This window comes from Epinephelus lanceolatus, chromosome 21, assembly GCF_041903045.1.
Source record: "Epinephelus lanceolatus isolate andai-2023 chromosome 21, ASM4190304v1, whole genome shotgun sequence".
NCBI lineage: Eukaryota > Metazoa > Chordata > Actinopteri > Perciformes > Serranidae > Epinephelus > Epinephelus lanceolatus.
Window position 1 is genome coordinate 21,977,350 of NC_135754.1, and position 23,792 is coordinate 22,001,141.

General features: G+C 39.8%; 2 protein-coding genes across 4 annotated transcripts; one reads left to right on the forward strand and one right to left on the reverse strand.

The window, feature by feature from the left end:
• The first annotated feature begins 1,177 nt into the window (after positions 1-1,177).
• LOC117247450 (zinc-binding protein A33) lies at positions 1,178-8,725 on the forward strand. Of its 2 annotated transcripts, XM_033612018.2 has the most exons (6): positions 1,178-1,232; positions 1,359-1,454; positions 4,248-4,460; positions 4,545-4,564; positions 4,647-4,789; positions 4,885-8,725. In XM_033612018.2, the coding sequence occupies exons 1-6, from the start codon at positions 1,221-1,223 to the stop codon at positions 5,460-5,462; spliced, it is 1,062 nt and encodes a 353-aa protein (XP_033467909.1). In that variant the 5' UTR covers positions 1,178-1,220; the 3' UTR covers positions 5,463-8,725. The 2 variants fall into 2 exon arrangements, with proteins under 2 accessions (XP_033467909.1, XP_078019848.1); XM_078163722.1 differs by having other exon boundaries at positions 1,204-1,454.
• casp7 (caspase 7, apoptosis-related cysteine peptidase) lies at positions 7,611-20,894 on the reverse strand. Of its 2 annotated transcripts, XM_033612229.2 has the most exons (7): positions 20,754-20,894; positions 20,327-20,445; positions 14,995-15,146; positions 14,776-14,904; positions 12,708-12,883; positions 12,309-12,447; positions 7,611-11,011 (listed from the first exon to the last, which is right to left on the reverse strand). In XM_033612229.2, the coding sequence occupies exons 2-7, from the start codon at positions 20,443-20,445 to the stop codon at positions 10,785-10,787; spliced, it is 942 nt and encodes a 313-aa protein (XP_033468120.1). In that variant the 5' UTR covers positions 20,754-20,894; the 3' UTR covers positions 7,611-10,784. The 2 variants fall into 2 exon arrangements, with proteins under 2 accessions (XP_033468120.1, XP_078019849.1); XM_078163723.1 differs by lacking the exons at positions 20,327-20,445; positions 20,754-20,894 and adding an exon at positions 16,233-16,373.
• Positions 20,895-23,792: the final 2,898 nt, after the last annotated feature.

Here is a 23,792-nt window from a genome sequence, read left to right on the forward strand (position 1 = left end):
GTCGTAGGGTCTACTACACGTTACTGGTAACGCGTTACAGCCACACACTGCTGATAACCACTTGGCACCTATCAGGAAGTATAGGCAACAACGAATGAGGGACTCAAAAGCACGACTCAAAAACACTATGAAAAGTTAAAGGGGTACTTCACCAATTTTCAACCAGCTTGGTATCATAATAATGTGGGTAGTATGTGTAGTTTTATGAAATGACCATCTTACCAGTTGTGAAATACTTATTTAATTTATTTATTTGGAGGAATCAGATCTCAGCACACAGGAGTCAGTCCAGAAAATCAAGATAGTTTCCCAAAAAGTAAGAGACTAAATCAAAATAAAGACTATAAGGAACATACAAGGAGTGACTCCTGGAGCGCTTACTGAAACAGTGAAGACAAGCTGGCACAGACAAAGGGGATGACACAGGCAAAATACACAAAGTTGGCATGGTAATGAAACAAATCAGTGCGAGAAGGGTAATCACACAGGCGGGAAGTGAAGTATCTTAAATGAGAGACAATAAAATAGGAAACAACTGAAAATAAGAACACATAATCTCAACAGCTACACTGGGATAAAACAGCAGCAGTCAAATGTGCGTGTCAGTCACAGTCGATGTAGCGCTCAGTCGGAGTCGTGTGGCCCTGCTGTGTCGTGCCTGCATTCTCCCCTGCTTGAATGCGCGGGCCATTTGTGCTATGCATGTAAAAGGTCATAAAGGTCACGGTAAGAATTTTAAAGAGACATCTGCTGAGGCTAATTCTGCTGTCTCAGGGTAAGAGATGCACTTCAATCACGCTGTGCGCCGGTGATAAAGCTCTGTATATAAATTATCCATGGGCCACAAAAGCAACATCAGTATCTCATAAACTTCCTCAAATGTTTATGTTGGCCACACACACACACACACACACACACACACACACACACAAACATCAAGGTCAGTGTCAGCGCACTATAAATAGAGCTTATGGTCTGTTTGCCCTTCTCTGCACAAAACCTTGTTTGCTTCTTCCCGTCCTCAAAGTTCCGATTCATGTTCCCACCATAATAAAACAAAGCACGTGTCTACAAGAGCACCAGGACAGACACAGACAAGGCCGCCATTCTGTGCTCCCCCCTCCCCTACAACAAAACCTTCACATCTGTGACAGGCCTATAAAAACCCTCGCGGTCGTGTTGCAACCTGTCAGTGGAGTTTAATCTACACTACACAGGAAATGAACAGTAAGGTAGGAGAGAAGGCCACACAGAGTACGAACTTCCACTTTGGGTTGTTTTTGAGAAGACCCACCACCTTTAGCCTTTTGTTCACTTTACCTGCAGTTCTTCATCGTTTTTATTTGTGTGGTTCAAAGGAAATCCTCTTGAAACATCAGCAGCACCTGCAGAGACAGAGAGATGCCGTCGCCTACAGGATGAAGAAGCTGGCAGCTAAGCAGGTGGAGATAACAGTAAGTATATCACACCATTTAATAACCTGCTGTTCTGCTGTGAGTAGAAGCACAACACAGAACAAATTGCTGGCTGACATCTGTCATGACTTAAAATATTCGTACCTTCAGTTTGCTATTAGCCTGCAGGCTAGTACTATTCAACGCCTGCTAAATCCCAACATGGTGGGACAACATGGTGGAAACTTTGACTTTGAGACGAGCTCAAATTAAATGAATGTTGGTGCATTTTTGTGGATTAAATCAATGAACAGGAGTCTTGGTCCAAGCTGTTCCATCAGTGTCACTGTCTGTAAACATGATGTTCCAAAACATCCCAGGAGTCCTAAAATCACCGTGGCTGTGTGACCTGACAGGATTTTTTTCACTTGTCTAATCTGATTGTAGCTCCCAGTGGTGGAACAAAGAGCATGTCCTTGTGCCGCTGTAGCACACTCGCCTCAAGGTTAAATGAGTTATGGATTCTGAAATGCACTTTTGAACATCTCTGTTATTCAGCCTGTTTGTTTGGGTCGTCCTAGCTTTCCCCTTTGCATTTTTTCACGTTAAACTGTATTATTTTTATTTATTGCACTCTATAGACTCTCTGTGTTCTATGAAAGAAGAATTTAGATCTTTCACTTAAGTAAAAGCAGCAATACAACAGCCCCTCTCTTAACCATCTGAAGAGTGCTTGGGAAGAAGAATTGAGAATTAGGTGACCTGATAAGACCTGAAAAAAAAGCGACCCGTTACCCTATACCACATTTTTCTCCTGTCGTTTAATTGCCTCATTTTGCTCTATATTTGAAACTCTTTCACAGATGTATGGTCGTAATATATAGCACCGTACCTTGTAATTGCTGTGCCTGGGGTAGCTCCAGAAGGCTCGTCCCTTTCAAGTAGCCAATCAAACTCCATGGCTTTTGCGTCCCTTTTGGTCAGCCAATTAATTTTCCTGAAGTGGAAGGACAGGGCTCCACTTTCACATGCCCGTCGGGTACACCTAAAGCTAGAAGAGCTGAGATATTGCAGTCAGGGATCTATTAAAAAATACTACAAGGCGTAACAGCTCCTCCTGGATTACTTTAAGAACCTTCCATGTGCCAGATTGACTGAATAGGGCCTTCAGCCCCACCCCCTTGATTTAGTTTATATTCAGTTATCTACTTATGTATTTAATTTATTTCAATTTATTTTCTCTTATTTGTCCATTTTACTGTTATTATTGATCTTACCATTGATTTGTTTTTAGTAATTTACCTCACCTACTTGTTCTTTTTATTACTGTTTGCCCATGTGCTGTGTTCCTTTTGTACAGATTACCTAAAAAATGCCATAAAAACAGTTAAAATGAAAAGTAAAAGTCCTGCATTCAAAATCTTACTTACGTACACAAATATTAGCATCACAATACACTCAAAGAACAAAAAGTAAAAGTACTTATTATGCAGAATGGCCCATTTCAGAATATTATATAGGCTATTTTTAATGAACTAATAAAATGAATGAATTTGCAGCTGGTATAAGTGGGGTTAATTTTTTTCTTACTATATATACTACTGGCTGGCTTGTGAATTTCACCAAGAGATCAATAAAGTTTTATCTTTAATAATATAATAATGCATAATTTTATTTTGTTATATTTGAACTAATAATCTGAATCTGCAAAGGAACTAATGCTGTAAAATAAATGGAGTAAAAAGTACACAACTGGCTTCCCAAATGTAGTAGAAGTATGATATCAAAAAATTAAAATACTCAAGTAGAGTACAAATACCTCATAACTGTATCGACAGGACGGCAATCCAGGCACTCCAATAGAAAAATGATTTGTGATTTGTCATAGCTGTCATACCTGCGTTGTATGTTTCAATGCCCTGACGAAGACCTGCAGTGGTCGAAACATGTTGGTTCTTTAAATGATTCAGCCACAGCAATAAAGGCTTTTAATTATTTCCCTCCTTGTTTTTCTATATATTTTTTCGGAGTGTCTGGATTGCCTTCTGGTCGATCCTGTTGTTTCCCGTTCTCCACGAGCACCTGACACAAGATTTTGATCTATGTTTGTATATACAGAACAACCAGTCGTCTCTCTCTTTTATCTCAAAAGTGTTTTTATGAACAGTACTTTAGTACTCTGTTGGATTCCACCACTGGGCCCAATTACTGTAACATACTGTGATCTAAAACTGAACTGAAAATAGTCAGCTACTCAATTAGTCTTTAATTAATCTGTAATTCTTTTTTTTTTTTTTTTACAAGTTTAAGCTTTTTAATTGTGATTTGCTGTTTTTCTTCATCTTACGTGAGAGTAAAGTGATTATTTGTGCTCTTGTGCTGTTGATAAAGCAAAACAAGTTATCTGAAGACATCAATTGATAGATTGACTGATAATGAAAATAATCAGTTGTAGTCATAGGTGTAGATTTCAGGGGGGACTCAGGGAACATGCCCTCCTCAATATTTAGAACATGTGCATTTGACCTTCTAGTAAAACACTAAAATAGCAGAGGACTTTATTTTGACAAAATTAAAGATGTTTACACCGTAAATAGATATAGAAAAGGCACAGATTGGTGTATAAAAAAATTAATATAAAATTGTAATTATAAAAAAGTGTTTGATGCTCTAAATTTTCTGGCCAAACCTCCCTGTTTCATATGTTTCTTCCTCAGTGTTGAAACGAAACCTACACCCTTGGTTGTAGCCCTACCGTGTTCACAGGTGATTACATCAGTGGTCCTCAAAGTGGGATTTGCTGCCCATACACTGTAGTATGTTGTTTCAACTCCCACCGCTCTTTCACCTCAGAAAAAGACAAATGCAGTGAAGGAGAAAATCAAGAAAAAGTACGAGGACATGAAGAAGGTCCTGGATGAGGATCTTCACATCACACTGACCCAGCTGGACACAGAGTGTGAGGCCTCAGAGAAGTTGGTGGAGGACAGGATAGAGGAGTGTTACCACCTCACTCAGCAGCTGGACCAGGAGCTGTCCAACGTCGATGCCCAAGTGAAAACACAGGTAAACACAAAGGACAAATTTCATGCAGCTTACAGGGCGTACTGTCACACACCTAACTATGTGTTGTGTTTGTATCATCTACAGAACGCTGAAACAGAAAAAAGGTACATTAGCATTTCAGGAAATACCAGCTTGCTACAAAGTTGAACTTTCAAGCACCTAAACTTTAGCTCTGTCTGAAATTAGAGTATCTGAGACTCTGAAGCTGACTGACCTTGACCTGATTCAGATGGACGAGTTCAAGAACGAACAACTGCTGAGTCTCACGATCAACCTGCTGCTGTTCATCAGATCCCAGGTCCCTGTCACCAAGAGACTGTTTCAGACCTGTGAGTTCTAGATTGACATATATAGCCTCCAGCTCTTACTGTCAACTAGTTTTGTGAAGGACATGACACTGATCCTTCTGATATCTGCTACACAGACGCCGCAGATGTTGTCCTTGACGCCGACACCGCTCACCCCAAGCTGATCATCTCTCCCAAAGGTGACTCAGTGACCTACACAGACACCTGGCAGGATGTCCCAGAGACTCCCTCCCGCTTTGACACCACCCTAAATGTCGTCAGCCAGCAAGGCTTCAGCGAGGGCCGCCAGTACTGGGAAGTGGATGTGAGCGGGAAGACCTACTGGGAGCTGGGGCTCACCTACCCGAGCATCCCACGCAAGGGCCGCGACGAGGACTCGTGGCTGGGCCGAGGCAAAGAGTCGTGGTGTGTGGAGTACTTTAACGGAGACTACACAGCCTGGCACGGTGGTGTTCAGCGTGAGCTGCCTCTGCTGACAGGAAAACAGTTCACTCGTATCGGGGTTTACAGCAGCTTCCCTGGGGGGTTGGTGTGCTTTCTGGGAGCTGATACAATGACCCCCCTCTACTGCTTCAGCGCTGGGACCTTCACTGACATCCTGCATCAAGCATTATGTCCTGGGCATGACAATGAAGGCACAAACTGGACGTCCCTTAAGATTTGTGATGCCTCCCGATCAGCTCCTGTTCTCTGATGTGGGACAGGAAGGACGGGGCAGGAAGGAAGGGGCAGTGACAGCCAGGAATGCACTGCGCTGTGGGGCATGCGCATCAGCTGCCTGATCTGACATAATTGGTGACACTGTCATCAGCTCAGGATGCTGTGCGTGTCAGGCTCGTCTAAATTTGCCTAAAGGACATTTTAAAGTGATCTCTATTTTTGATTCACAGGTGGTGTGGGTCATTTCCAGTCAATCATGCTTTTCTTTTCCATGGATATAGTGAAGCTGACATGTTGTCTTTCATACTCATGCAAAGTGTTCCTTTTTAAATGTTTATGTTAAATGCTGTGATGAATCAGGGAATTCCAACAGATGTTGAGCTGGTAAGAGAGGCCTTTAATTAAGAAATAATGATACAATTATTTCATAAGATAGATCTGCTTTTTAACACTCATCAAGAAGTTGGATGTGTCTACTATTACTTAGCAAATTGAATTTAAAGGATAAAGCTGGTGATGTTCTGTTGTCAACAAATCCTATTAAAATGCCAAATGCCAGTCGTCAGAATTGCTTGCATTGTCCATCTATCCATCTATCAATTTTCATCCGCTTATCTGGGGCTGGCAGGCTCAGCAAAGAACTCCAGACGTCCCTCCCCCCAGCAATGCTTTCCAGCTCCTCTTAGGGAGGAGGTGTTCCCAGGCCAGATGAGATATATAATCCCTCCATCTTATTCTGGGTCTGCCCCGGGGGCCTCCTACCAGCTGGACGTGCCATGCTGGCATTGTACGTCTCTGCAAACCACAGATATGTTACATTTGTGTGTTTCATACGTATCATATTAACTTTAATGTAGCTACGTATATGAGCTGACTTTGTCATCTAAAGGTGGAGGTGATGGTGGATGGTCTGTCACCTGGGCGAGACACCTGTCAAACTGCAGAGCACTGCTGAGACCAGCAAACAGCAAAACTGGTTGTTTTATGGCGAGTCATCGGTGTTTTCAGTTGCTTTTAGCCACCAAACATGGGTGTTTTCTAGTTTTTCCACCAAGGATAGTACCATGAAAAGTGATTTTTATTTTTTACCAAGACATTGCTGCTTTTCCTGCCAAGATTGTGTCACAAAAATGGGTATTTTAGGCCAAAACATTATCTTTTTCTAACCATAACCAACTGGTTTTTGTGCCTAAACTTAACCATGTGTTAAACAAAGCATTGTTGAAAAATAGTTTAAGCATGTTCACTGCATAATGTATCTGTGGTTTGCATTAATGTACAATGCCTTCATTTATTCTGGTGATTGGGTCGTTAGTCCACCTCTCAATACTTTTGAACTCTCCCACTCTCTCTGTGGCTCTCGGCCCCAAGATCATTGCGTCCTACTGAAGTTGTAAATCTTGGGCACAGATTTAGTTTCATATATATGTAACCAGTGGGCTGTAATGATGTCTGCATTGTGTTGATATAAAGAGGCCCAACCTGTGGATATCTTCAGAGGCGATCTCCATTTATTCCTCTCCTGACAGCAAGTGGCAAAAATAAAACAAACATACAAACCCGAGCCCTTCTCCCACAGAGCACAGCAGCAAAAGGGTGGGGTACCCCCAAAGGTGAACGTAGGGGTAAAAAAACTGTGTTAAACGTTTCACATATTGAGTTCAGAAGCCGAAGCAAGTCAGGTAAAGCAAAACATATTGTGTAAATATAATACTTAATATTAAACATGCAGATTTGACTTTGTTACACATATTACTGCTGTATGATTGACCCTGTTACATATATATAAGGTAATTTTCTAAAACTGCAGGGCACTGTATCAATTATTACCCAAATAGAGGTAACCTATGCATTGCTTAGGGACTATTTTCAGCTGTGGATGAATACACGTTTGCTGAAGTAAGAGTTCACAAAAGCAATCTTTGTTGGTTTTGGTTTTCATCATTTTAGTTGATGAAAAAATGAGAAATAACACAAGCCTTATCCTTTGACTTAAACTAAAAGGCTTTTTATTGGGCTTTATTTTTTACCAATGAACCTATTAAGTTTTCATTGTTCTCAATATTGGTTTAAAGTGATATTTAGTTTATTCATAACCATATTACAAATATGTTCCTTGTGTAAAAAAAGTCTTTCAATGTGGTCTGTGTTTGCGAATGTGCAAGAAAAATGACAGCTCATTACAGAATAAATTCTTTATGTTTAATACAATAAAATGTTTACATAAGCATTCGTCTGTTTTGAAGATATTTAAACAAGGTATTGCCCCAAATTAAAAAGAAAATTGGGCCAGATTATACTTTCAATGTAATTCATTCATTCATTTTTTTCCAAATCTTTTCAAATATATTCCTGAGGACAACAGCATTTAACACCGGAAAGCATTTAAAATTTTACCCTTAAAAATATATATATTATTTTTTTCTCCCCTCCTTCAATTCCAATGCAAAACAAGTGGAGCAAACACTCCTTTCAGCACAGGTTGGGCACCACATCACTGATCAGAGATCCATGTGTCGAGAGTTGTGGCTGTATTGGACAAGTGCACTGGGTGTAGAATGGGACATGTCTCGTACTTAAAGGGATAGTTCACCCCAAAATCAGCAATACATATTTTTCCTCTTACCTGTTGTGTTATTTATCAATCTAAATTGTTTTGGTGTTAGTTGCAGAGTGTTGGAGATGTCTGCCTTATCTCATTATAATGGAACTAGATGCCAAAAAATACAATAAATACAACAGCAATGTCTCTTTACAGAAATCATGACCTGGTTACTCAAGATAATCCACAGACCTTGTTGTGAGCAGTTTCATGTCGGAAATATTATTTTCATTCTACCAAACAACACCTGCAACTGCAACATCGCACAGAAGGAAGTGTGCATCTACTCAAGGATAGGAGACTTGTGCTTGTGACAGCGCAAGATGCAAACATTAATGGCGTCCTCTCCAGCTAAGCTGTCACGTTAACTAGCTCAGGTGAGCTAGCAGTAGCCTCTCATCCATGAGTAGATGCACACCTGATTCGGTTCACAAGGTCTGTGGATTATCTTGAGTAACCGAGTCATGATTTCTGGAAAGAGACACTGATGTTGAGTTTTTCAAATGTATTTTTTGGCGCTTTGAGCACCTCAAACCGAGTGCCATCTTGTTTCATTATATTCCAGAGAAGGCAGACATCTCTACAGCCGAAATCTCCAACACTCTGCAGCTCACATCAAAACAATCTAGATTAATAAACAGCACTAAAGTTAAGAGAAGACATATGTAGTTTTGATTTTGGGGTGAACCGTCCCTTTAAGCCAGTATTGATCACACTTATGTAATAGTGTTATCAAAATAAAAAAAACAACTGATAAAAAATACAAGGAGTGAAAAGGGGGAAATATTTTGACACGTTAAAGCTATTGCTGAACTTTTCCCCCTTAAGTTACTGATACATGCAGTCATGTGAATCATGTAAAAACATTGCAGCAACAATGAGAGTGTGTGTTTGCGGACATGTGGATTGTGTATGATTCAGACTTGTCACCACCAGTAATAGCTGCCTCTGTGATTGACAGACTTTGGCACGATAACAGCATATTTGCAGAAACAAACTTCGTGTGAGTTGAAATGACCATCAGCAAATGTCTATCGGATTAAAAAGATTTATATTTTACCACAAAACTCAATCATTGGATAAATTATGCAATACTGATCCTAAAAAGTGCACTAAGTGCTTACAAATAAAATAAATGTTTTTTCTTTTTTTTTTATTGGGTGTTTAAATCTTTGGAAATCAAAGATGGATTTTAAAAATAAAAAACAGAAAGACATTGCTGGGTGCCTCTTATCAGAGTGTAGTGTGTGTGTAATGACAATGTACAACACTAATATACAGTGAAATGATGTGGCATTTGTGCTTTGGGCCCTAGTCCAGCTTTACACTATGATATTTCCCAAGTTTATGACACAGTGTTTGACATTTTTAAGTCTTCTTTCAAGTGTATCCTACAGCATGTATCCTGTTAAAGTTATCAAAGAGGAATGTCTAAATTCAAAGACTGAAAAAGGGAAATTCATAACTGTTTCATTGGACCCTGACTAATAAGACAACTGCGTCATTTTGATTATATGCAATTACACAAACTTCACTTATTTGGAGTGTAACGACAAGCAAGTGAAGTCTTCCGACGTCGGCCTGTGAAAACTGGCAAATTGCAAATAATCCTTGCTTTTGTAGGAGTGGACTATGTACTATGCACTTGACCCAAAATCTCATGAAACTAATCACTACACAGCAAAAAGATCACACCTTCCTAGCCATACGTATATGACATTCTTTAACATGACATTAACCCACTTCATGGGACATTAAAGAACCTGAGGATGCCAGCGTGCTGCTACCGACTTAAACTTGCTAGGAAGGCTGAGACACTGAGCCTTTGGCAAAAAGCGTCGTCACGTGTTTCTGCTCAGAGGAGTGTTGTCTTTTTCTGTTGTCTCTGACAATTGACGGCTGAAAACGTGGAAACACAGATAGCTGAAAATGATGTGATCCATTTTCCAAATGCTTTTTCCCCCCTCTAACAATGCATCAGACGGGGTTTGTAATTAAAGCAGCTCCCTTGTGTCTCCTATGGCAATCAAAAGGTTTGTAATCACTGTCTGCTTTTCAAGTGGGGATTTCTATAGACTTTCTAAAGGCTTTCAAACCTGGTTTCCAATTTATTTTCCTGTGTAATGGTGACAGAGTATTGTACACTGCACAAATGCACTGGACTGCATTAGGCAGGTTTATGATCTATTTCTGGAGAGACTTCTCTCAGAACACTAAATGTAAATTACTTCAAATATTCAAAACCCATTTCGTGTAATAAATGCAAGAGCCGTTTTTAGCCCGAGGACTCCTGACTGCTCTGTACATTTCCTTTCAACATCTATTACCAATGCTGGAAAATGGAGAGACACATATTCAGATATGATTCCACCGAACCCACAAAAAACTGGCAGCAAATTTTCCGGGCCGGTGGAGTAACATAAATATTTCACAATGCCTGTCAAAGAAAAGATCAGATCAAATGTGACGCCATTATTCCGAAGAATAACCTGAAGAAGAGGAAGAAGTTTCACCATCAACACATGAACGCAGAGTGCCACTGTAAATATTTTTTTCTTTCCTTCACGGAGTGCCTGTTTTTCGGGCCCAACTACACATGCAAAATGTCATATGTGCTCCAAATGTGCAGTGTCCTGCTGGGCCTGAATCATCCCTGAATGCTTTGACCGCTTAGTCGGTACCTGAAACAGTCGGTCGAGTCGGTCAGTCGAGTCAGTCAGCGGTGTCGTACAGTACAGTCATTTCAGCTGGCGGTCAGTTGAAATACAGTTCTTTCGTCAGCATAGAGACCACGCAGGGAATCTGCTTCTTCTCGCTGAAGCGTGGGTCTTCAGACCAGGACTCAAAGCTGGTGGCCACCATGTAGTTGACCCGCGTCAGGATCTGCATGATCTCCAGCTGCTTGCCGAACTCGTTGAGGACGTTGCAGAGCGCCTGGACAAACCAGGAGCCGCGCCCAGGGTTTCTCCATGAGTAATACCCTGGAAAATCAACATGATTCAGCAATGAAACTTTGAAGCTAGGTTCCTAGGAGACTGTTTACCAATATATCCAGCACAGGTATGTGACAGGCCCAGTCAGCAGAGGAAAATATTAGCATTGTATGTTCCTGCAAACCTAGGATACTTAACATTTGTATGTTTCATACACATCATATTGACATTTCTAAAGTGATCTAACCCCCCAATTCCAACCCGTGATGCTGAGTGCCAAGCAGGGAGCCAATGGGTCCCATTTTTATAGTCTTTGGTATGACCCAGCCTGGGGATTAAACCCACAACCTCCCAGTCTCAGGGTGGACACTCTACCACTAGGCCACTGAGCTAGTCATTGCTTTGTATCCATCAGGGATAGTGCCACAAAAGCAGTTGTTGGTGCGTCCACGACATTGGTGCATTTCCCGCCTGAATAGTGCCATGAAAGTGGTTGTTTTTTTACCGAGACATCGCTGCGTTGCCTGCTGGGATAGTGCCACAGAGAGCAGTTGTATTTTAGCAAGTCATTGTGGCATTTCCACCAGGGATTGTGCCATGAAAGTGGTTGTTTTTTACCGAGACATTGCTGGGATAGTTCAACCAAAAGCGGCTGTTTAATATAACAAGACATCGCTGTGTTTCCTGCTTATTTAGTGCCATGAAAATGGTTGCTTTTTACCAAGATACTGCTCTGTTTTTTAGCCAGGATAGTGCTAAAAAAAAAAGCTATCTTAAGCCAAAACAACATCTTTTCCTGACTATAACCAAGTGTTTTTGTGCCTTAACCTAATAACATGTTAACCACAATTTTGTCGAAACATAAAGAATTGTTAAGTTTCATTGTATCCGCTACATCAGTGATTCCGAACTGGTGGGTCGCAGTCCAATGTGGGTCTCAAGTCTATTCTGAATGGACTGCAAGTGACTCGAAACTTGTCAAGTTCGTAAAAAACATCTAATTTTGAAGTACGGTGAATTTCTACAGCCATTTCCTGCTGTATAGTGAGTGACTAATGGACAGACACTTGCCAGAAAGCAAACTAGCTCAAGGACATGGCCAAACGAAAGTGTGACACTTAATTTGTTTAACTGTGTGGACCTTAAACGACTTGAATGACTAAGAAGAAATCTGGACCCTGTGGTTGGACCAGGGAACCACTGCGCTACATAATAATGTACAAATGCAGTAACGTACAATGCCAACATTTATTCTGGCGAGTTGTTGTGACAGGTACCCAGAACACTTTCACTTCAAGCATTCATTAATTTGGCAATAACAACATTAAAGTAAAACTTGGCTTACCTGGCACAGTGGAGTAGGCAAAGAGGAAATCTGCCTCTACAGGGATCTTATGTCTTGGATTTGCATCCGTCTCCAGGGTATCGTTTGGCGGCCCCGAATCTGTCTGTATACCATCATCAAATTCGGAACCCCTGCAAGCCTGGTGAAGTAAATGAAATGACATTTCATTGTGATCCTGAGTAGCTTTCTCAACGATGACCTGGTGAAGCAATTAAAAATTAACTGTTTTTAAAAGCTGAGATGAGCAAACTTTTACACAACAGCTCACATCTGTCCACAGGGAGAAACTGAGAGCCATTTTAATCTGTCTTGTCAACACAAAGAACTGATAAAGACACATTCTTTTTCTCATTCAACCCTCATATAAATGTATGATTGAAAGTCTTGGGAAATTCCTACCTGGATGAAGAAGAGTTTGGGCTTTCCGACTAAGCTTTTGCACATGTCCCCTCTGAACAGTGAGGTCATGGACTTGATGGGCATGGCTCCGTCTGTTCCGTAGATCATGCCCTCCTCACCATGGCTTAGCAGGATACAGGCGAAACACGAGCTGTCACTATGGTCTTCCTCCGAGGCTGACCAGCACACACATAGACAAACACTCAACTTTTAGCTCGGCTCAGGCCTCATTAAACTTTTAAATTTATGAAGAATGTCAGTAACTTAATGGTCCAGTCTGGAGTTTATCATCACTTTGTTCATTCAAAGAATATGAGATTGCAGCTTAATTATAACCTCTATTAAGAAAGTACTATTACGTTCATATTGGTATCAGTCCGTTGGTGTTCCCAAGGTCAAATGGCTTGAGAGGTGACTTATACATCTTGTCATTAACTCTAGCCAGTCAACTGCTCTGATGAGTGACACCAAAAACTATTAACCTTTTGGTCAAATTGGAGACAACGGCATTAGGATTTATGTCATTACTGTTACAACAGCACCACCTGCTGGCTGACCTGGCAGTTTTAAGAAACAGCCATACTGTAACAGTCATAAAGAGTCCTGCATGCAACCTGAGCATTTAGATGTAACACTGTAACTTGAAGGGGAGTCAATTTCTCTAGCATACATATATTAAAACTTTTAAAAATTAAAGGAATCTGGTAGTACTAAAACAATTCTGTTAGTGAACCTGCCTGCCTTTACTTCAAAGTGAAACATTTTCTCATTTCCCCTATTAATTAACCCTGCTTTCATGGAGGTGAGAATGATCAATATTGTTGAAACTGTTGTGGTGAATTTGGAGGCTTTTCTGTTTGAAGTGATGCTGAATTGTATTGTGTATACTGGGATGTGTTTGTCCACCCAATGTATATCGATGTGAGTAGATTAAATATCAGACACAGCTCTCATCCCAATGAAACACAATACAACTGAACAGCACCACAAACCAGAGCATCTTGAATGACCATGGAGGTGAATCAATACCTCTCCAAAACAACATCAGCAACAACTGAACATTTTAACCTTCACTGTGGAAAGACAGGTTTCCTTCAGTTTAAGGCAAGTTAGATTTAGGACTTTCAAAAACATTTTTTATGCCTCTTGAAAAACATGAACTGACATCTATCATTTCCCCAGATGTTGTTTATTGTAACATAAAAAAGAATTTTGGGGGACATATTATGGCGGGTTTCTTAGCGATTTTGTGTTTTTCATTCTGCATGTGGGATTCCACTACCTTGATACCTATTGTGCCAAGTTTGGAAAAATCTTTTTGCATAAAATACATTGAGCCTCATATGCACAGCTTGTATCGATTTCAGCCTTGCTGCCAGATCTTGGTTAAATAGCCAATATTCATTAAATGCGGGTTAAGCGACAGCTAGCTAGCAGACAGTGGATTCTCTGCTCTGAGCAGCCAGAAACAAAATATGAGTGTTGGTGGTTCCGCTATCCTGATCTGCATGACATTCATATAAAAGGCATTCGGTAATTAATTTTAAAAGACAGATGTTAACCAATCATTTTGACACGTTACAATGCATATGGGGATAAAAAACAGTACATAAAATCCTACATTCCACGTCTAAGAGTTTTAAAAGGTCGATTTAAGACACTATAATACCAATTAATGCTTTTAATGCTTTTTTAAGGATCTGTGTGAACCCTGTAGGATTCAATGCCGAACCACTGGATCAGACTGCACTAAGTTTGGTGTACCTAACAAAGTGGCAATTGAGCATATGATAAAATTCAAGAGATTTTTAAGGCATGCCTGTCCTCCACTGTCCACTATCTTAGCTATCGTAGCAAGTAGTTTTCAAGGCTATTTGTTGGGATTGGTAGAAAACTGAGTACACTCTAGTATCTGTGTATTTATCACAAGTAATATCCTGATATTCAACAACGTTATTGCATATTTTCCTCATATGATGCAGCCCTGTCCGCACTCCAATAGTTCCACATTGTTACTTACCCACATGAAAGAAACAAGAACAGTGTGAGGACTTCCTTCAGTACTCACCCTCTCTGAGAAGACGCTCCATCTTCTCACACGTCTGATCGTTGTAGATGCAGACGTCGAAGCCCAGGCTCTTGAAGCATTTGAACAGTTCACCTGCGTCTCGGTCCGTGCCATTGCGTACATTCATCCCTGCCAAGACAATCTGCTTAGAACACACGCTCTTCTTTATGCAATGAAACTTAGTAAGATTGAATGAGGTGCGCAAAGTGTTCGCTGTACCTGTCTTTTCATCAAAGTTTTTGTTGTTGATGATGATGCACTTGCCCACTCGCTGGTGGCTCATCTTATACTGGAATGTTGGTGAAACAATTCTGTAATGGCTTTCAGAAGAGTAGTCCTGCTCCCGCGTCTGGCCATCCTTATTCTTCTTACTAACAGAGTCAGAGAGAAATGAAAATGGAAAACACGGACAGTTACTTCATGGCAGCATTGTTAAAAATTAAAATGTAGCATTAAACTCCTGAAATATTTTTACTTTTGAGTGTTCAGCTGATCTTTTGAAAAGGCTGCTACTTGTGTGGAAATAAAGTAGAGACACACAAATCACATCAACATCATTACTCCTCCATCAGTGTCTTTTAGACCTTACACAACCAACTTAAACAACAAGTAAAAAAGAACAGTGATAGAAATTAAAATAACAATGAATTTAAGAAATGGACAAGCCACTCAATATCTTAACTTCCACAATGGTAATTCTAATCTTACATGGCAGCGTCTTGCCAAAGAGAAACGTTAAGACAATATTCTTGATTCTTACACTGACCTGACGATGTCTTTTAAGCCCAAATGTTCCTTCACATAACAATCACTTCAACATAAGTTAATGCCAAGACTTCAAATGCAAGAAAACCATGTGAAACTGACTCACTCTGATCCACTTACTCAGCAACCAAAGAGTACATACATTTTCAAATAAGGCATTAATGTCGCAGCCAAATTTGGTCGCAGTAATCCACCATCCGATTGAAGAAGAAACTAGAACATTTTTGCTTACGGCAGATATTTAAAAAATCAAAACCACGTCAGTGAGTTAATCTTCCACGAGTGACAATTCTCACAGACCTGTCATATTTCCATTCTTTAAAAGATGCATCCAGATAGCAAAGCCAACAGTGGCCCATTGGGGGCTCAGAAAATCCAGGCTTGTTCCAGAAGAGCCTAGTCATCAAGTTACTCCGGCACGGGAACAATACACGGCAATGCGTGCTAACAGTCTCATGCACATACACTCGCAGTGTAGTGGCAGCCCAGCCATATTCTAATACACATGTGATCCAGAACTTTTTCAAGCCCCCCTCCCACCTCCAAATTGTGCCAACATACTGTACCAAACAATCGCGTGAGGGTGGGCAAAGAGCTGCAACTCTGTTCTGCTGTGGGCTGGGCATGGCAGAAAGAGGAGCAGGTAGAGGAGGACGGCGAAGAGGAATATGAGGCGGTTGCGTCAGTCTTACCTGGGTTCGTCATTAAGCGCTACGCCACTCTGCATCTGAAATGCGTTGGTTTTGTCTCGTTTCTTTTGTTTTCCCCCAAAAAAGAGTATGTTTCTCCAGACCTGGCAGCTTAATTTTTGGCTGTGTGCTAGGATACTGACATGCTCTCTGTACTGGATGGACACCTGACTGGGCCAGCGGGTGCTGAGGACAGGGGCGGCGCACTGTGAGCCCCCTGAGTCAGCAGCCTTGCCACCACACCAGTGCTTTCTAAAGGCCTATTCACACATGGCCCCTGCGCCTCACTCCCTGCTGAGGTCAGACAGGGCAACAAGTTGCTCCTCTGCTGACAGGCACAGAATCCACCTGTACGGACATACTACATACTGTGAGTGCCTGATTGCCTCAATTTTAGAGCTGGAAAGGTACTACTAAAAAAACATCCATCACTGAGAAAACAGCCGCTTTGCTAAACACCTTAACACACTACAAATAACCAATGAGAAGTCTTGGTTATTAGTAATTGTGGTCTGGATTTAAAGAAGTAAGCGTAGGATTTCGTAGCATCTAGCAGTGAGGATTGCAGATTGCAACCTGTTGAAACGTCTTGGTTAAGATTCCTTCAGTGTTCATTGTTCAAGAGGTTTTTACCAGTACTTCAATTATCTGAAGAGGCCTCCTCCAGATGATTTAAACTGGTAAAAACACTGAATAAAGCGATTTAATGTAAAAAAAAAAAAAAAAAAATCTGTGTTTTCCCGATGCTGCTAGTCGCAGAAGTTGCCAATGCAAAAAAAGCAAGTGGCCCTATCTAGAGCCAGTGTTTGGTTTGTGCTTCCTGAGCAACTGTACAGTAGAAACATGGTGATGCAACATGGTGGATGAGGATGGGACGAGATAATGTGGTATCAGTTTTATGAAATACCTCTAAATATGGTGGTTATATTTTCTGTCAGGCAACTTTGACTAAGTGGCAGAAAAACCACATCATTCAGCAGATGACATCATTTTTTTAATATGTCTTCTTATTATGGCAATTCATCCTAATTTCGTTATTTTACGCTTTACATAAAAGAAGCTTGGAGTAAAAATATAAATGTGAGACATGTTCATTCATGGTGTCTGGGAGAACAGTGGACAAATGTTCCTCTGCTGCAAAGGTGCACAGTGCCACCTTGTGAGTCAAACTGGAACAAACAGAGGCTACTCGCTCACGTGAGTCAGTGTCACACTTTTAAAAGACAGTATCAGGCACAAGACGTTCTGAAATGGCCCGTACTCTACAATATCACACTGAGTGCACATATCTGCAATTTTAGACTGCTGCAGTACAGTCTAATTTTGAGCAGCCACTTGAGGACTGACATCAGTCCCAAAATTGACTTTAAAATCCTTTCCACGCTCCTTGCCCCATTACTCTAATTAGGCCATCCAAAACTGGGTTTCTGTGTCAAATCAAGGACATGTGTTTTATATATTTATTTTTTTACGTTTCGATGAGTTGAGGCTTGAGAGGAACAAAGGCACACTCACGTACAAAGAATGGTCAATCTTACTTAAAGTGTACAGGTACAGTTAATGTGAAGGCTCTTTGTATTGCAAGGAGCCCATAAGTAGGGCAGACGCCCCTGTAAAGCCCATGTAACATGTAAGCCCACTTGCACTTGCTACGATGGCTGACACACAAATGCAAATGATCCTATCTAGAGCCAGTGTTTGCTTTGTCCCTTCTGGGCAGCTATAGAAATACGGCAATTCAACATAAGGATCTCTGTGGATGAGGATTCGCTCACTATGTAGATATAAACAGTTCATTTTAAAGTTATGAAAACACAACAATTCTTATTTTCAGATGACTATACACTAAAGAAAGCATATTTATTACATTGTATTTCATTTCTGCCAATATACCCCCCTAAATCCTACACACTGAACCTTTAAATTGGGGCAATATTTGGTGGGCTTAATAGGGATGTTCACCCTACTGTTTGAGTTAATAAATATGTCATAATATATAAGCGTTTGTGTACAATATGTTCATGTGGATGTGATATAAGACCACAGCAACAGTTTTACAACCACCACAAGAGAAAAAGTGCAATTATAATACAGTAATATAGAGTAATATATGCAAAATTGCTTATAAAAATCGCACTAAAACAGCGCCCAGGGTGAAAATGGGGACAAAGGGACAAACCACACACACCAATATATCCTGCCACTGAACCACAGTGGTAGAGAACCACACTCAGAGGAAAGTGGAACATGACTGCAGCTGCAAAATAATCAAATCATGTGTATCTGGTTATACACAGCCATCTTAACCACACATAAAAGAATAACAACTGGCAAGAATCACCAGTAAAATATCAAAGACCAACATATACATATATACAGTGTTAGGGAAGCTACTGGAAGAATCTAGTTTGGTTTATTAAAGCTTTAAAATAGTTTTAACAACTTTAAAAATGATCAAATTGTCAATGTGCATGCGATGTGAAATTATCAAAAAAGAAATAGCCTAATACTATAAGTTACACGCCAGCGAAAAATGCCACTAATTTGAGTTTATCACATAAAGTGCCCACTTATTTACAGGTCCTAAACCAAAAGAAAAAATACCCTGCTCTTTATGTGAAAGTGGAAGGCATGTCAGCTTTGGTTTTGTATTAAATGTCCATCAGTCAGACACCTGCCGTCAGAAGCTTGAGTCCAGGTGGGTTATTGCACCAAGCAGGATTACTCAGTGTACGTAACTTCCAAAAGAGCATGCAACAACTTCCCTGAACATGTGTTAATAGATAGTAATAATCAATACTTATGACTTATTGTGGTCAATGGGGCTTCAATTGCAATAGAGATGCAAAGGTAACATAAAAATAAAAAAATATTCCTATACTTTTATGGCCCAAATCTGGTTGTAGTTTCAGAAGTTAACTACACAAAAATGGCAAAATATGTAATTCAACTATTTGAATCACTATGCTAAAATATGGATGTGGGCAATGCTTACCTGGGATTTAAGCATCCCAGGTAAGCACTGCAGGTAAGTAGTTTATATGTGCAGAGGTAGGTGTTATGTAGGAATATGGTTATTAGAGTGAGATAAGTTGATCTACATTTTGCCAACAGGTAAGGGTAAGAATGAAGTAAAATGACAGAATTATATATATATATATATATATATTAGAAATGTGGACTTTTACATAGAAAGGCTTCACTCATTTTCACTAAAAGATATTAAAAGATGTATAAATGAAATTAGACATAATGTTTGTAGTTGTTAAGTTGTCTACAAATTCAAATTTAATACTATTTAATGCCTTTTTAGGCCTTATTGTTTTAAAACTGAATCTATGACATTTTAAGACTTTAAAAGGAGCTGCAGACCCCCGTAATGGATGTGTTAACAGCTGTCACATTATCCTACACTGTATGTACTACATGTTTCCTTATTGATAAAATGGTCGGTGTAGTTGTCCTAATAGTATTTGCATCATGGGTGTGAATTACAACAACCACCACACAGCAGAAAACAGTATTTAGGGCAATCTGATGTGACATTGCAGACTTTTAACTAATAAATATCACCGTGGCAGTTACTTGCATTAAGACAATTACTTTTTGTATTACCAGTTTTCAGTAATGTTATGTTTATATACACAAATGAGGCATTATCTAATTAAATCCGCAGTAATCTGCAAAACTATCTAATATCTCTTTTTCTCACTCCGTAAATCAGAAAATATTGTCATCAGCTATTAAAAAAATCAATTATCACCATGTTTTTAGGAATAAAATGTTATATAAATCAGGCTATATATGATATATGCACAAACCCATGTGTAAAAACCATCAGAATTAGATGGGAAGTTTGGTGTAAATGCAGCAAAGTACTAATTACATTATCTCACTGTGCTTAACTCTGTATTGAAATAATCAATTCTCAGACACAAACTGGAGAGGGAATAATAATGAAAGTGAAAACGACAGTAAAAAATGCATACTGTCATACCTGGTCTCTAACAGTGAATTTGAAGTGGATTCAACGTTGTATGGACCAAACTATGTGGCTAAATATAGCTACTAGGAATGTTGAAGAGGAAGTCCGATACCCAAACAATAGAAATCTCCCCCTGCGGTCAGGTTTGGCGTCAGTTACGTCTCCAGTCAGCTTCCCTTCCTCAGTTTCAGCTCCAAGATCAGTTGGCACATCAGATTCCTCAGCAGCCATCTGTAGTAAACACACGTACAGTAACGTTATGGTTTGACGCACTTACTATACATTTGCGGTAGTAACAACTTTATTATGGCTAACATTACTGTAACTTCACTTCATTTCCTTCCTTCCTCATTACTGCTCACACCAACTCTGCTCAAACGGTTTAAAAGCAGTGTTAACAAACATAAAACTAGCTAGTTTAATCACCGGGTTAACGTTACTAACGTTACATCCGACTGTCTGATTAGCTTAGCGTCAAAAACTCATTGAAGAATGTTAGCTAGTTTCAACTTAGTAACGTTACGTTAGCATGAACTTACACTGTCATTCGTCTGTTATAAGCTACGTCAGTTTAGCTGTTGAACACAAGTTGATAGTGGGTCGTTTTCCTTCTCCAAAGGTTTCAGCCAAGTTTCTATTCCTCGGAGAACTTCATAAAACGAAAGTGGGCTCAGCCCAGAGTCTCTGAGGTGCGTAATGACGTCACAGCCCTACGTCAGGTTCTGCCATATTTCATATTCATATTTACATGCAAATACAGTCACATTTAAATCAAACTCCGCAGTTTATCAGGCATATCAGGTTTGATAAACAATTGTACTGCGCAAAATAAAGAAAACTGTAGTCTTTATATAACATTTAACTATAATAAAACTGCTTTTTTAATTTAGAAAACATCAGAATACATCAAAAGAAATGTAACTACCATACACGTTGACTTCCTGTTTATTTTTGACCATTAAAACCATTTCCTTCAGTGGAAACTAAACTTTTATTCACTTTTAAGTCACAGATAAGAAACAATAAATTGTGTAGATAATAAAGCCTCCACAAAAATAGAATTTTAAGTCTTGTGTGTGATTTATCCTTTGTGGACTTAGGCTAATTTATACGATATAAAATGCCATAGGCTTGTGCTAATAACGTTAGCATGTTATATTTGTTCGGAAAACGTGTTTAGTATGACAGTTGTTTTATCAGTGAACTTTGTGATGTGTAACAGAGCCAAACTATGTACCGTTACCTTGTTAAATGTTGCTGTTGTCCCTGGTTTCATATGAGAAGAGGAAAAGTTCGTTAGCTGCTAGGCTAATTTATATAAGGTAAAATGCCATAGGCTTGTGCTAATAACATTAGCATGTTGTATTTGTGGGGGAAATGTGTCAAGATAAAGACAAGTGTCTGTCTGTGAATGCTGCGAGTTATAGTGAAGCTGATTTGTGTATTTGTGCTTGAAATTGTCTCTATTAAGCCATGTTTAATGTGTGTTTAATGCGTCTTTTGGTTTGGAATCAACTGAACTTTACAGCACTTCACAGAATCCCTGCCGCCAACTAGTAGTTTGGAGGTGTAACTGCAGAGTGACACAGACACACCACTGCACAAGTAGCCTACGCCGCTTAGAATAAGCAGTGGCGACTCAGGCTGTCTGAGGGGCAGGGGCAAAAAAATAATAAGGGCACCAGTGTGCGGAGAGATTTCTTGCACATTCATATTTTATGGCCACAAGTTAAGCAACTTTTGGAAGGATGATCCAAGGGTGATTCTCCTCAGAGCAACCCCTGAAGGGTTTGAAGGGAGGGCAAAAACGTATCAACCATCTATTATCTATTAGATGGTTGAATCCTGAACCTCCAACTTACACCATCTGGATTAAAAAAATATGCGAACCTAATGAGATGGAACAAATCACATATGCGCTGGGGTTGCAAAGACTAACATTTATAAAGAAGTGGAGTCCTGTAATGAGTTTGTTAATACAGTAAGGGAACTCTAAAATTCATATCCCCCCTCTAATCCCATCCCACTTTTATATTATTAAGTTTACTCAATTTATTTACGTTTTTTTTAATCTTGTCCTTAAGCATTTCCCTTTAAAAAAAAAATCATCTCTTTTTACTCATGGGTGTACATGTCATCAAACAGGTATGTTTGTATGTACATCTAGACACATTTATTTATTTATCATTATTATTGGTATCTAATTTCCTTTCTTTTTCCTCGCAAGTAAGAATCCCAGTTACAACTTATCGCACTTGAACACGTCACTGTACTTGTAATAAACCTGGATAGACATCACGGCAGCTGAAAACTTTTTACAATGATCAAAGTACTATGTACTATGTGAGCTATGTAAAAACTAAAGTGCTTGTATAGTATGCTGAAGTTAAAAATGATTTAAAAAAAGTTTTCCTTGCATGTAGGGCTCCTATATGGCGCTGCATCATGTTTTATTCATTGTAAGACCACCCATTAGTGCTCTCTGTCTCATTTTCTCCAGCTATATGGCACTTCATCCCGTCTTACTTCACAAGAAAGGCACTCTGGAGGACATCAGATTGCCATGCACACTGTCCCACTAGAGGGAATTTAATCATGTTTTATCTACTACAGGGGCATCCAAGAGGGCACTTTAGCTGTGAGAGAAAACTGCAAAGCCTATGAGAAGGCTTTCTCTAAGAAGATGAACCCCTTCAGGTGGTTCTCTCCAATTAATGGTTTAGTGTGTAGGATTTAGGGGGACATATTGGCAGAAATGGAATATAAACATGTTTTATTTTGTCTCTAACCACCTCAAAATAAGAATCACTTGTTTTTTGTCACCCTAAAATAAGCTGTTTATGTAAGGAGCAGGTCCTCGTCCACGGGGTCTGCCATGTTGCACCGCCATGTTCCTACAGTAGCCCAGACACACATTTTTTTAAAACATTAAACTACTTTTTTTTTTTTTTTTTTTTTTGTGCTGGTTTGAGGAAGAGACCTCTGCTGATAATTTGGCTCCTGGTAAAAACCTCCTGAACACCAGGACCTTAAGCTATCAGAGAAAACAGGTGAGCACACATTAGCAGGTGCTAAGCTTGCATCTCTGACGAGCCAAACAGCAGAGGAGAAACACTGATTTGTGAAGTGCTTTATTTGATGTTTTTACTGGTTTTAATCACCTGGTCTGTCTGTTTTGGAGAGGAGGAGACCTCTGTGGATAATTCAGCTCCTGGTAAAAAAAACTCCTAAACAATAAACACAGAAGTTTCAGCTGGTTGCAATCTCTGGTCCTCACCGCTAGATGCTACTAAGTCCTTCACACTGCCCCTTTAAGTGGATAAGCCTGGTGAGTTAGCTAGCTAACGTTAGCTAGTTAGCATTGAGGTTTCTTTGAAATACCGTTGAATTGTGCGTTATTTTACTTTTAGAAACACAGTAAAGCAAAACTACTCCGGCCTATAACGTTTTGTGTGCTGTTTCGTAATGTAAATGTTAGCCTAAATATGCTAGTTGTAATTAGCTGTTTAGCCGCCTGCCTCTATCAGCTACAAGCTAAGTGCTAAGCTAAGTGCAACATCCATACAGTAGCTGCTGGT